This window comes from Orcinus orca, chromosome 2, assembly GCF_937001465.1.
Source record: "Orcinus orca chromosome 2, mOrcOrc1.1, whole genome shotgun sequence".
Lineage (NCBI taxonomy): Eukaryota > Metazoa > Chordata > Mammalia > Artiodactyla > Delphinidae > Orcinus > Orcinus orca.
Genome location: NC_064560.1, coordinates 85,170,842 through 85,183,736, shown reverse-complemented (window position 1 = coordinate 85,183,736; position 12,895 = coordinate 85,170,842). Strand labels below are relative to the sequence as shown.

The 12,895-nt window shown below is 55.3% G+C and overlaps 1 protein-coding gene across 4 annotated transcripts in view; it reads left to right on the top strand.

The window, feature by feature from the left end:
• ARID3B (AT-rich interaction domain 3B) overlaps positions 1-12,099 on the top strand; it is a 53,991-nt gene extending 41,892 nt beyond the window's left edge. Inside the window, exons 5-9 of one of the 4 annotated variants that reach the window (XM_012535375.3) lie at positions 3,230-3,413; positions 4,639-4,925; positions 5,044-5,298; positions 6,724-6,825; positions 9,577-12,099. In XM_012535375.3, the coding sequence (XP_012390829.1) occupies positions 3,230-3,413; positions 4,639-4,925; positions 5,044-5,298; positions 6,724-6,825; positions 9,577-9,740 (992 nt within the window). In that variant the 3' untranslated portion in view covers positions 9,741-12,099. The remainder of the gene's footprint in view (positions 1-3,229; positions 3,414-4,638; positions 4,926-5,043; positions 5,299-6,723; positions 6,826-9,576) is intronic. The other 3 variants (XM_049705266.1, XM_049705267.1, XM_049705265.1) reach the window with 3 other exon arrangements.
• Positions 12,100-12,895: the final 796 nt, after the last annotated feature.

Genomic DNA, 12,895 nt, shown 5'->3' with positions numbered 1-12,895 from the left:
TCCATGAATGACCATTTCTAAAAGTAAAACACACCCTTTACATATGAAGATTTACCACCCTTGGAGAGAATCAAATGAAAATAGTGTAAACTCTGAAAGCTCTTCACAAACGGAGCGGTAGCTGGCTCTCCAAGGTGACAGTTCCGAAGGACAGCACTCCCCCGGCTGGACATGCCCTGCTTGACGGTCACTCACTCAGCCACGCCTGTTCTGTGGGCATCACAAACCCAGCCCCCTTGCCCTCTTTAACACCTGTCTCCCCTTCTCTTTGGCCCCACTGAATGAAGTCATGGTTTCTTTACCTTCTCAAAATCCCCAGCTCTCCATCCATTCCTGTGCTGCCAGTCCTCTTATTGTAGGACTCAGACACAAAGGGCTTAACCACTCTGGGCCTCGGTTCCCCAGTCTGTTTAATAAGGGTCATGACCCCCCTAATGAACCTGCCAGGACCTGAGAGGAGAGGGTGACTTCTGTTCAGGGCTGTCAGCAATTAGACACTTCGAGTTAGTGACAGACCCTGGTGGGCACACCACAGCAGGAAGGAAGGAAATGCGTTTAATATTCCCAGTTGGATTAACACAGAGCTGGTTGCTTTGACTCTGAGAAGCAGGTTGGTTGGTTGGTTGGTTGGTTTAATCTGCATGGTAGTTTAGCTTATTAAACATTCTAATATTCAAGACATGATGAAGGAAAAACAATTCCTGTCTTCATTGAGCTTACAGTCCTCCTGGGATACCAGACGAACATATGTGAAACAAGTGTAACTATTTGCTGAACTTGTAGTGATTATAATAGAAATTCTGAGAGGAAAGAAATCCATGTGAACTGGGGTAGTTGGAAAATTCTTCCTGGAGGGAGTGAACGTTGAAGGCCTGTGTAGAGAGGATTTGAGCGCAGACAGGTCATTTTAGGCTTGATGAGGAGGGACAGTAAAAACAAAAAGTAGAGGAGAGAGGAGCTTGGCTTTAGGGGTGAGGGTGAGAAGACCCAACTGATTGGAGTGAGAGTGAGTTGTTGGGACATGCTTAAAATACATCGTACGTAATCTTCTAAGGAGTGTTGGGGAACCCGAGTCATGAGATTGAACATGTGAGGTGGGCTGGGTTGGCAGTAAGAGTCATTGTGGGTTTTTAAACTAGGAAGCGAGTAATGGCGTGAAAGTGGTGTTTTCATTAGATGGTCTGGCAGCAGCGTGCAGGTTGATCACGTGGATTCAAAGCTGCTGGGGGCATCTGACGGTGAGCCAGCAAGGGCCTGGCCCAGGGTGGTGGCTGAGGGCCGGAGAGGAAGATGGCTTTGAGAGGGGCCTCAAAGCAGTAATCGGTGAGCCTCCCGACAGCCTAAAGGTGGGTGAGAGAGGAGGGAGAGGAGCCACTGCTGCCTCGGAGGTTCCTACCCGAGACCTCAAAGAACGATGGTGCTGCTGGAAGAAGAGGAAGTGATGGGAAAAGGGAGCTGGCCTAGGGGATGAAGCTGAGCTCACTGTGAACATCTGACCTGGAAGTGAACAGGTCACATGTGTAAAGATGTTCTGGAAGCTTCTGGAATTGAGAGCTTTGGGGACTTGTGTGAGGGGGCCTTGGGAGTGGTCCTCCCAGACTCTCCAGGTGATGCCCTGAGGGTATGAACTCGCCAAGGCCATGAGCGTGCTCGGGCAGGCAGGCCTGCGAAGAAGGGAGACCTTAGCCCTGTCCTGCCAGGAGACCAGTTCTGCTGCATGAGACTCCTGTGCTTATGACAGGAATAAGGTCTACTGTCCGGAACAGCACAGGGAGAAGTAGTTAACCAGCGCGCGAGCTGTCGTGCCAGCAGTCCTCTGATATTTTACCAGTGAATCTTTGAACTTAACTCTATGGCCCCTTTGTCCTTGACCCTCCAAAGACCAGCCGGTCAATACAAAGGTCTTCAAGACCTCTAGCTCCCTCCCCACACTGAGAAAAGAGACCCGGTCCCACCATAGCAGTGCCACGTGTTCGTGCTCACGCTACTTCCTCCTCATAAACGTGGCACCCTTCACTCCACTCTGGCTTGAATTACCCTATAAAAGAGTTGGTGAGGCCAGTGATCTAGAGCTGAGAAGAAAAATGCCATTCCTTGAGGGGAAAGAAGCAGGAGGAGCTGAAACAAACAGCCCTTCTCTAATCAAGCTGGCGTAACTCCACCAGGCAGGCAGTGAGACCTCAACAAGCCTGGGGTGGCGGGGGGGGGGCGGCCACGGCACAGGAGGAGCAGCCTATGTACAGTAAAAGGACTTGCCATCAAAAGGCAACAAGTCTCATACCCTGCCCTGGACGGTGACCCTTCCTGCTGGAATTCTCCCCTCTGACCTCCAGATCATTAATCCCGAGGCTGCCAAATGACAGTCATCCATCACGCCTCCTGACGAGCATCCCAGCCGCCGAGAAAGGAGCCTGGCCCCGCCCTCCCTGCCGTCCCCCGGTGCTCATTAGTGGGCCTTCCTGCTCGGTGCCAGGTTTCCTAATCAAGTCCCTGGCTCCTCTCACTTCCCTTCGGGGCCAGTGGGCGGAAGCGGCTCTGACCCTCCCTCTTTCAGAGGCCAGGGAGGGGTTGGAGTGAATTGTTGAGTGGCTTTTCATCCCCCTGGAGACCTGTGTGCCCAGCAGCTCCTTTGACATGGTGGGTACACAGGAGAGAAAAAACCATTTCTCTGCCCTGTAGCAGGAGAAGAGATGAAGAGAAAACAGGCAGTATGCAAATAAAAACACGGTTATAAACTGCACTGAGAGCTGCAGAAGAGAAGCCAAGGAAGCTCTCCAGGTGGACAGTGGGGCAGGACCTCACCTGTCTTGGGAGTCAGGGAAAGACTTCCCTGAGGAGGCAGCTGAACAGCTTCTGAAGGCTCCAGAGGACTGAGTTGCCAAATCATTAGGAAAGTATCTGGAATCATACTGCTAGCAAAAAAAAAAAAAATCTTTGAAGTCATTTAGTCTGGCCCTCTTATTTACAGGTGGGAAACAGACCCAGAGAGGCTGTGTGTTTTACCCAAGGCCACACAGCCTGTGAGTTGGACCTATCTTTCTGTTCTTCCCAAGGAGAACTGGCAGCTAGTCTGATAGCTTCCAGGCTTTGAGAGTTCGAGTCAAATTATACTTGTAAGCAGATTTATGAACATATTTCCAACTCAGCAAAAGGGTGGGCATCCACAGATGTCTTCTTTCTCTGCATGGTAATGACACAACCCTCTGTTTCTCTCTTTGCACAATCACAGGGACCCCCATCAACCGAATCCCCATCATGGCCAAGCAGATCCTGGACCTGTATATGCTGTATAAGCTGGTGACGGAGAAGGGGGGCCTGGTGGAGATCATCAACAAGAAGATCTGGAGGGAGATCACCAAAGGCCTGAACCTGCCCACGTCCATCACCAGCGCCGCCTTCACCCTGAGGACCCAGTGAGTGGCCAGAGCCTTGGGGAAAGGAAGCTAAGGCTGGAGAAAGGGGATGCTTTAACCTAGAGGAGAGGAAGGAAGGAAATTCCACTGTATAGTGAACAAGATGGGCGGAATTCCTGAAAGGGCCTGGAGCTTTCTGAGATGAATCCCTCCCTAACCTAAGTCATCCTGAGAGCACCCCTTCCCAAGCATCTCCTGTGTGCTGCTGCTTCACTGTTCTGTTTCATTCAAACCTCACCAACAACCCCGTCAAGAAGGTTTTTGTCCCTGTTTCCCAGATAACAAGAACTAAGTCTCAGAGGTTAGATCGTTTGGTCAGAGCCATACCAGCTAGTAAGTGGTCAGGCTGAAGAGTCACGCCTGGGCTTCTGTCTCTGAAATTCACGCTTTTTCCAGGACGTCATCTCCCACACAGCGCCCCTACCCTAAGCCTGGCCCTTCCTACCTGACACTCAGCTTGCCCAGCAACAGCGGACCCAGAGGAAGGCAGGCACTGGGATCCCACTGGGATCGGCGACCTGTTTTTCTACCCATTTGAGTTAATTATAAGGGTGATAGAAGCAGTGAGAACAGGAGGAGCACTGGCGAATGAGGGCCAGAGGGGAATCTGTTCTTTCAGAACTCTGGACGTTGTTCTGTGAAAAATACGGAAAGATCAGCCATGCATAGGTTAGGTGACATGTTAAGGCCTTGTTGAAACTGTTCCAGGAGAAGTTGGGAACAGAGCAATATCCAGCATAGCAGTCCTTCTCCCAAGGTTCTTGGGTAGCGAATTGCTTCTTGGGGCATCTGACACAAAGAGGGACATCACTTCTAGGTCCACACACAGTGGGAAGAATTGCTCCTGTCTGACCAGCCTGACTCAGAATGGTTAGGAGATCAAGGAGCCAGAAAGACATTGCAAAACATGGCATTTCTCATTTCTCCCAGGACACTAGAAAGGCGCCACAAAAACATGAAACGTTAGCGAAAGTATCTACTTCCCTAATGAACCGTGCCTCCACTTCGAGCTGCGTTTAGAATTGGGTAGCAGTTAGAGGGCCTGGGGTGGGGCTTCGCTGTCCGGGAGGTTCCTCTTCCATCACATGCACCAGGTTGTGCTCCTTTGTCCTAGAGGACAGAGCCTGCCCCACAGAGCCCGCTTCCAGAGGCCCATCGACTTAAACTGGGCAGCCCTCGTGCCACATTTTGGATGACTCTGGCTTCCTTCCTTCCTTCTCTCCAGGTATATGAAGTATCTCTATGCCTACGAGTGCGAGAAGAAAGCCTTGAGCTCCCCGGCCGAGCTCCAGGCAGCCATTGATGGCAACCGGAGGGAGGGCCGCCGGCCCAGCTACAGCTCCTCCCTCTTTGGCTACTCGCCCGCTGCTGCCTCTGCCTCTGCCGCTGCCGCTGGGGCCCCTGCCCTCCTCTCCCCACCCAAGATCCGCTTCCCCATCCTCGGGCTGGGCTCCGGCAGTGGCACCAATGCCAGTGGCCCTCGGATATCCCCAGCAACCACTCTCAGGAAAGGTCTGCAGGGCCCTTGTGAGGAGGAAGGGCAGGGAGGAAGGGCGCCAAGTTCCCTGGGTCCAAGACCCAGGTGGGAGGGTGGGTTATGGGTTGGGTCCAGCTCTGGTGCCGTTGTCAGGTGATGGAGTCCCAGTGACAACCGTGCCCGTGCCAAATCGCCTGGCTGTGCCTGTGACCTTGGCCAGCCAGCAGGCCGGTACCCGGACGGCCACGCTGGAGCAGCTGCGGGAGCGGCTGGAGTCGGGGGAGCCGCCTGAGAAGAAGGCGTCCAGGCTGTCAGAGGAGGAGCAGCGCCTGGTGCAGCAGGCCTTCCAGCGCAACTTCTTCAGCATGGCACGGCAGCTGCCCATGAAGATCAGGATCAATGGCAGGGGTGAGTGCCGGGCCCGGGCGCCAAACCCCGGCTCCATTCGAGGGCCCGTTTACGTCCCGGGGACTGGGGTGGAGCCCCTCCAGGTTCTGCCCCCCCTGGCCCCCAGAAGGATCTAGAGGCCAAAGAGCCACCTGAGGCTTTGGTGGCCACAGAGGTCTCAGTTCACCAAAGCTGAAGTCATTTTGCAGGGGACCTGCAGTTTCCTCAGGCGTGCCCTGCTCTCTAGCAAAGAGGAGAAGCAGTTGTTCAAGGAGGAGCAGGAGGCCTTGAGGGACAGCTGCCGCGTCTTCCCCGTCCCCTCCTGCCTTTTGATCTGTCTCAATTAAAGGGCTCGCCCTTCACCCCAGTGCCTCACCATCTGGGAGAAAGACAGCACCTCCTTTCCGGAGGCTCAGTGAGGGGCCAGAGCTGCCTCAGGCCAGGCTGCCAGTGACCCCCGGGAGAGAGGGGAGGAGGAAATACAAGTTTGGCAGCATAACTGGCATCTTTTCCCTTCCCCTCCACATTTTTCAGGTGCCCCACCTTCTCCCCGCCCCTCCCCCCCACCCGCAACCACGCACTCCACATCCCTTGTTCCCCTTTCCCCCTCACACACATTTTCTTTGCCATTCTTGACTCTATCTCAGAACAAACATGAGCGGGCTCGTGTTGGGAAGAAATCAGGTGTGAAGAGAGCTGTGCGTGTTCCCAGGCAGCCCCTCCCTGTCCCACTCCCCCCCTGGCGAGGAGCCGAAGGGAACTGGAGGTGACAGCCCGGACAGCAGGGCTCTGCCCTCTTGACCCTCTCAGGCCAGGTGCCCCTGGCCCTGCACAAGCCACAGGCTAATAGATGAGGCAGCTCATCTGGAAGAATTCTTGGCTCTCAACATCATGAAAGGGCAGAGTCTCGGGTGAGCCAGGCGAGGCCCTGTGTGCCAGCGCCTGCAGCCTTCCACAAACCACGGAGGGCTCAGATGGAGAGGGAGTGCCAGGTGCTGAGCAGGTAGACCCTCTCCTTGGGGACCTCCCAGCCTGGTTAAGGGGAGGAGGAGGCAAGGCAAATCCTCAGAGGAAGGGGCTGGGTCTTAGTGACCTCTGACGCCCCACCCGGTGGATAGTGGGTGCTCAGGGTTTGCTGAATCGTGTTGAAAGCATCAGTGCGCAGCTGCGAGCTGAGGTCAGCCTCCTTGCCTATGTGATGCCTCTTCTCTGAGAGCAGAGGGAGTTGGGAAGGTGAAGTGGTTCAGTGGAGAAAGCAAGCCGTAGGACGTTCACCAGCCTGCTTCTCCTGCCACACCTTACACTTGGCAGAAGGTTATCCAGGTGCTTTCTAACTCTGGGAGGCCTCAGCCTGCTGTGGCCAGGCCGGGAGGGTGGGAGAGCCTTGAAGGGAACGACAGAAATGCCGGAGGGCTTGACCGGGCCTGCTGTCTCCCTTGTCCCCAGCAGAGGACAGAGCAGAGGCCTCGGCTGCAGCAGTGAACCTGACCACGAGCAGCATTGGGAGCATCAACATGTCTGTGGACATCGACGGCACCACTTACGCAGGTGAGGCTCTTGGGGCTCTGAAGGAGGCGGCAGGGTGGCAGCCAGCCTCAGTACAGCTCCCTGCAAGACCCCCTTGTCACCCTTCTGTCTGAACATCTTCCCAGGGGTGGCTTCCTTTCAAGGTTCCAAAGGTAAAGTAGTTCTTCCGGATGAGGAGGGCTGAGGATTGCTAATAGGATGACAGATCCCCCTCCACCATTTTTTTTTTTTTTTTGCGGTACGCGGGCCTCTCACCGTTGTGGCCTTTGCCGTTGCGGAGCACAGGCTCCGGACACGCAGGCTCAGCGGCCATGGCTCACGGGCCCAGCCACTGCACGGCATGTGGGATCTTCCCGGACCGGGGCACGAACCCTTGTCCCCTGCATCGGCAGGTGGACTCTCAACCACTGCGCCACCAGGGAAGCCCCACCACCACCACCTTTGATAAAGTGATGGAGACCCCTTGTCTAACCCTTTTTCGACCAATGGTTGGCTCGTTATTTGAAAAAGTCATTTAACGTAAAGAATCATAATCAACTCTATCCACACCTTTAACATTGTATTATAAGTTAAATCAGTGTCCACCATTACAGTCTTTCAATGCATGTGTCTCCTTTCTTTGACTGGTTCAGGTCTTCTCTTCCTGGACATCATCTGTCATGGTCCAAGAACTGACACAGGCAAAGGAATCTGAGCGCAGCAGAATCAGCCTATATTTTCATGATTTTCCCCCCAGTCTTTTACAGTTGTCTCTTCCTAGATCTAATTTGGCAACAGTTTTTTGTTGGTTGGTTGGTTTAGCACCTTTACGAAGACTTTCCAAGGTGTTCAACTTAGTTTTCATAGAAACAGCAATCCGTTTCCCACTCCCATTTTGTTAGTGTAGAGATGAGTTTGGGGATAAAGCCAGCTGACTGGTTGTTTTTTGTTTTTTTTTGGCTGCATTGGGTCTTTGTTGCTGCACACGGGCTTTCTCTAGTTGTGGCAAGCGGGGGCTACTCTTCGTTGAGGTGCGCGGGCTTCTCATTGCAGTCGTTTCTCTTGTTGCGGAGCACGGGCTCTAGGCCCGCGGGCTTCAGTAGTTGCAGCGCGTGGGCTTCAGTAGTTGCAGCACACGGGCTTCAGTAGTTGTGGTGCGTGGGCTCAGTAGTTGTGGTGCACGGGCTTAGTTGCTCCACGGCATGTGGGATCTTCCCAGAGTAGGGATTGAACCTGTGTCCCCTGCATTGGCAGGCGGATTCTTGACCACTGTACCACCAGGTAAGTCCCTCCAGCTGACTCTTGTTAAGCACAGCTTGATGAGTGGGGGCCCCAGAGCATGGGCACTCTGGCCAGTGGCCTCCTGCTGGGAGCCTGGGCATCAATCACCTGTTTTAGAGGGGGCATGGGGAGGTACCCAGTGGAGGGGGCTTAGAGCTGCACCTTCTATCGAAACCAGGGGCATTTCCACAGGGCATGCTTTGAGTGCTCCTGCTCTGGGGACTGGGGCCAAGGCCGCTCTGGATCTCTGCCGGGCCACTTGCTGGGGGCATCACGCTTGGGGCCAGGGAAGGGGCAGAGTTCCTGGAAGCAGCCTGCAGAGAAGCAGGGATGCCAAGTTGCCTAGCCACTCACCACAGAGTCAGTGCTTCAGAGACCACGCCACGTTCAAAGGTCTCTGCCTAACACAGACCCGTCAGGGAGACTGGACGAGCTGGCGGCTAGGGCCTGGATGCCCTTTGCCTTCTGGTGGTGCCGTGTGGTCGAGGAGGTTTGGGGGTTGGGAGTAGGTCTGTGTGGAAAGCAGGAAAGGGGGAGATCAGTGCCTGGCTCTCCATCTCCTCTCATCCTTTCTCAGGAGAGAGGAGGATATGCCTCCTCTCCCTCAGCATGGGGAACAGTCAGAAGAGAGTTGAAGGCTCCCCAAACCTCACTTGCCTCAATCCTGTCCCACCTGTGTCCTTTCTCAGTGGCTGTGCAGTCACCCAGGCCCGGAGCTTGGAAGTCATTCCTGAGAGCCCCTCAGGCCCATCACCCACCAGAGCTCAGCAGACGCCACTGCTCTGCTGCGTCCCCGCCGCATGGCCCTGGTTCAGACCTCTCTTCTCCCCTGTTAGAGTAGCTCTGACTTGCAGGCTTCCATCCACCCACATCCTCCCAGCCCCACAGAGAGCTCTGAAATGCCCGTCGCGTGATGTCCGTCCCCTTCTTCCCCTTAAAACTTCAGGGGCTTCACAAGCCCCACAGGGTACGACCCCGGCAGCCTGGAGACATGCAGGCCTCCGTTTCCTCGCGCTGCCACCTCTCCAGCCTCCTGTGCCGCACGCCTGCCTTCAGCTCCCCCCGGGCCTACCGCGTTGCTGCACCAGCCTCCAGCACGTTCGCCGCCTCTCTCTGTTCTTCGTTCTCTCAGATTTCCTCTGCCTGCCACACCGTCTCCTCCTCCTCGTGTGGCCACTTTTTCTAAAAAGTCCAGGCATGCTCTCCCGCCAGAGCTTCTCCTGACCCACTTTCCCCTGCCCTCCAAAGCCGCCTTTTTCCCCCACAACACGCTGGGTACACTTCACTTAGAGCCTTTGTGACATTTCAGCAAAATGACTCTGTCCGTCCCCCTCACCAGCCTGTAAGCACCTGCAGGCAGGGCAGTGTCGGCACCTAGCGCAGCGTCCAGCATGGAACCTCCTCGCCCAGAGTTAGGCGGCAATAGATACAGTGGAATGAACTGAACCCCTGAACCTGTCCCTCCTCTCCCAATGTGCTCACACTTGCTTCTCCCCGCCCCCACTCGCTCAGGTGTGCTGTTTGCCCAGAAACCTGTGGTCCACCTCATCGCAGGATCCGCTCCCCAGAGCATCGGCAGCAGCGCCAGCAGCAGCAGCAGTTCTCACTGCTCGCCAAGTCCTACCTCGTCCCGGGGCACCCCCAGTGCAGAGCCCTCCACCAGCTGGTCCCTCTGAGGGGCAGGACCCAGCTCCCAACTCCCTCCACCCTCCCATCGAGAGTGGAGGAAGCTGATGCACAGAATTTACCTCATCTCATGGAGCCCACATCAAACACCATTTGGCCAGATGTTGAGAGTTTGGACCTGTCCGTCTGTCCAGGCTCCATCAGGTCCTGCTGTACTCTAGAGGCAAGGAGAGGCTGGAGGGGCCTGACAGGGCAGCGTTGTCCAATCAGGGATTGTCCTGGAGAACTGGGCGGGGTCTGTGGGCGTCCAGCTTCCTCCAGGGCTCCCAGGCCACCTCCCATCCCGGGCACAGTGTATTGACAATCTGTAAGCTGACACAGGGCTGGAGGCCCTCCACATCCCTTCCCCTTTAATTTATTTCCCTTCCCCTGCCTTCTGCCGTGACCCCAGGGTCACTGGTCTCTTCCCCTGCTCAGTCCCCCAATCTTTGACTCCAGTGTGGGGCTGCTAGGAGCCAAGAGCATGTCTTTGTGGCCCTTCTCTGCTGAGCATGGCATGGGGTCCTCCCAACCCACCTTGCCTCCCATGTTTGGTTCTTGGGGTGTGGGTCTCTCAAATTCAAGTCTTGAAGCAGTCCTCAGGGCCCCATATCCCCCTTTTAATGGTCCCAAGACAGGGATCATGAGGGCAGTCCTCAGGACCCAGGGCCTGCTGGGCATCTGCTGAGGGAGAGGCAGAGCCTCAGGGGCTGCCCAGGCAGGCCCTGGCACCCACTCCACTGACCCTTTTCTGACCCTGCCAGACCTCACGTCCCCACTCATCCCTGTTGGCCAGCTCTCCCAGAAAACAGCCCACTTGTCCCTTGGGCCCCTCTTCTTCTCATGGGGCCCAAACCTGCCAATGTCAGGTTCATTGAAATACCTCAGATTTGTAACTGTTGATGTTTGATTCTTCAGGAAGTATTTGCATCTCTGAAATCTTTTTTATATGTGTTTGCTGACTTTTGTGTTTTTTTTTACTTTAAAATTTTTATTGTTGTTATTGTAGCACCAAAGAAATGAAAGCAGATCACCCCAAAAGCCGAGCAAATGATTTGGTTCCCCAGCCCCTCCGGCCCTTCCCTAAGACCCCAGTGAGGGTGCGAGCGAGGCAGCAGGAGAGACGACTCAGGGATCACAGTGGCAGGAGGAGGTGGAACGGAGAGGCCCGCTCTCACGCAGGTTGGATCGTGAAACCACACCGGTTCTCAAGATGGCCCTTGACCCATTTCCCACCAGAGCAGGGCAGTCCCAAACCCCAGCGCCCAGTTCACCAGGGTGGGGGCAGGGCATCTTTCCTTCACTCAACATTCCCACCTCAGGGCAGGAGTGGGCTGTGGAGGCCATGGACCTTGGAGAAGTTGAGCTGCCCCAGAGGGTGAGGAGATGCTGAAAGAGCTCTGTCTCTCCTCTTGGACCCTGGGGTGGAGTGGGCTGTTCCTGTGTCCTAAAGAAGAGGTGATTCTCACACAAGGCTCGCCTCTCAATCGAGTAAGCCCTGCAGTGTTCAGTGGAACCCCACCTGCTGTGACATCATCGCGCTGTGGTGGTGGGAGACCATGGTGGCACAAGCCCACGCACGACTAACACTCAGTCCATCTAGGAAAGGAAAGGGAAATCATACGCTTGAGCACGAAACACATACCTCAGCCCAGTGAGCTGCAGCTGCACTGACTGCATCTTCTCTCCCTTCCCTAGCCCTCCACACTGTCTCACACTCACACATACTCACACACACAGCCCCATCCATTGGGGGCTGACCCTCTCCTGGCCTCACCAGGCCGGCGCAGGGCCTGGCAGAGAAGGGCGTCTGAGGTCCGTGTCAGGGAGGAGCCCGGTTGGCTGGCGCTGGGCCCACTTGAAGGCATCGCAGACTTTTGGCCAGTGTGTCTTTCTCAGGGCTTTGGTCACAAAGGATGGACTCTTCCCACCTGGAGGACACAGGGGTGGTGCACTGTGTCTTCCTGGTTGTTGGATCCTCTCCCTTTCCTCAGGCAGCTTGCCCAGCTTGCCCTCTCAGCAAGCCCTCGCTGCCCTCAAGGGCAACAGCAGGGTCTCAGCCTGAAAGCCCGAGGGTGGGAGCGCCGGCAGCTGCCCCCAGAATGGGGCCCTGGGCCAAGAGGAGCTCTCCTGACGGTGCAGCCCTGAGGTCACATGGCAGCCATTGGCCAGGGCCGCTCCGTCCCCTCCCCCTCCCCATCTTACTTGTATTTAACCAGGAAAAAATGTGATAGCACATGGGTAGCCTAGGCAGTGGATAAATACCTCAGAAGTCCTCTTGCAGCAAGTGTCTGTATATGTTGTGGTCATTTTCTATCTTACATGTTCTCGAATGTTTATATTTCAATAAACCTCTACCTCTTCACACAAGCAGGTCTCGCAGGCGCTTTCAGTGACTCTCTCATTTGACAGTACTAGGGAAGAGGCGAGGGCCTTCAGAATGAAAGGGGCTAAGTGAGCCACTCCTCTGATCCCTTGATTTTTCCTAACCCTTCTCTTCGCTGCTCACCCACCGTTTTCCCAAAGCGCTCACTCTCAGCCTGTCTTCTGTATTAGCTGGGCACCGCTGATATTGCATGATCACCAAAACTGACTCCCCTGGTGTCACGTCAGGGTCCCAGCAGGCACAGGGCCAGGGGTCTCCTCCATGAGCAAGCCCTCTTTGAGCTCCTGCTGAATAAGTACAGTCCCCACGCTCACAGAGCTCACACTCTTGTCTGGGAGGCACACACGACTCTAGACAAAAACCGAGTCTTTAGAATACAGCATGACTGGGACCAGTGGGGTAGATAAATGCTGGAGCAGCTCACTAGGGAATCTCTGGAAGGCTTCCCAGCAGCGGACATTTCAGCTAGAAGAATGAGGTGGCCAACTGGAGACGTGAGGAAGAGCAGAGGAAGTGATACGTGTGGAAGCTCGGTGGCATCAAAGGACCTGGCATTGGGGAACTGTGGGCAGTGCCTAGGGTTGGGGGGTGCTGGAAAAAAGTGTGGCTGGGGCCAGGATGGAGCCCCGGCTAAGGAATTTGGGCACCATCCTCTGAGCATCGGGACCCTGCTGACATGTTTTAAGGAGGACATAGGCTTAGAAAGAGGCTTTTCTAGAAGGGTGATCTGGAGCTGGGAGACATTCTAGGCATGGACACCCTGGGACACTGCCACTGAAA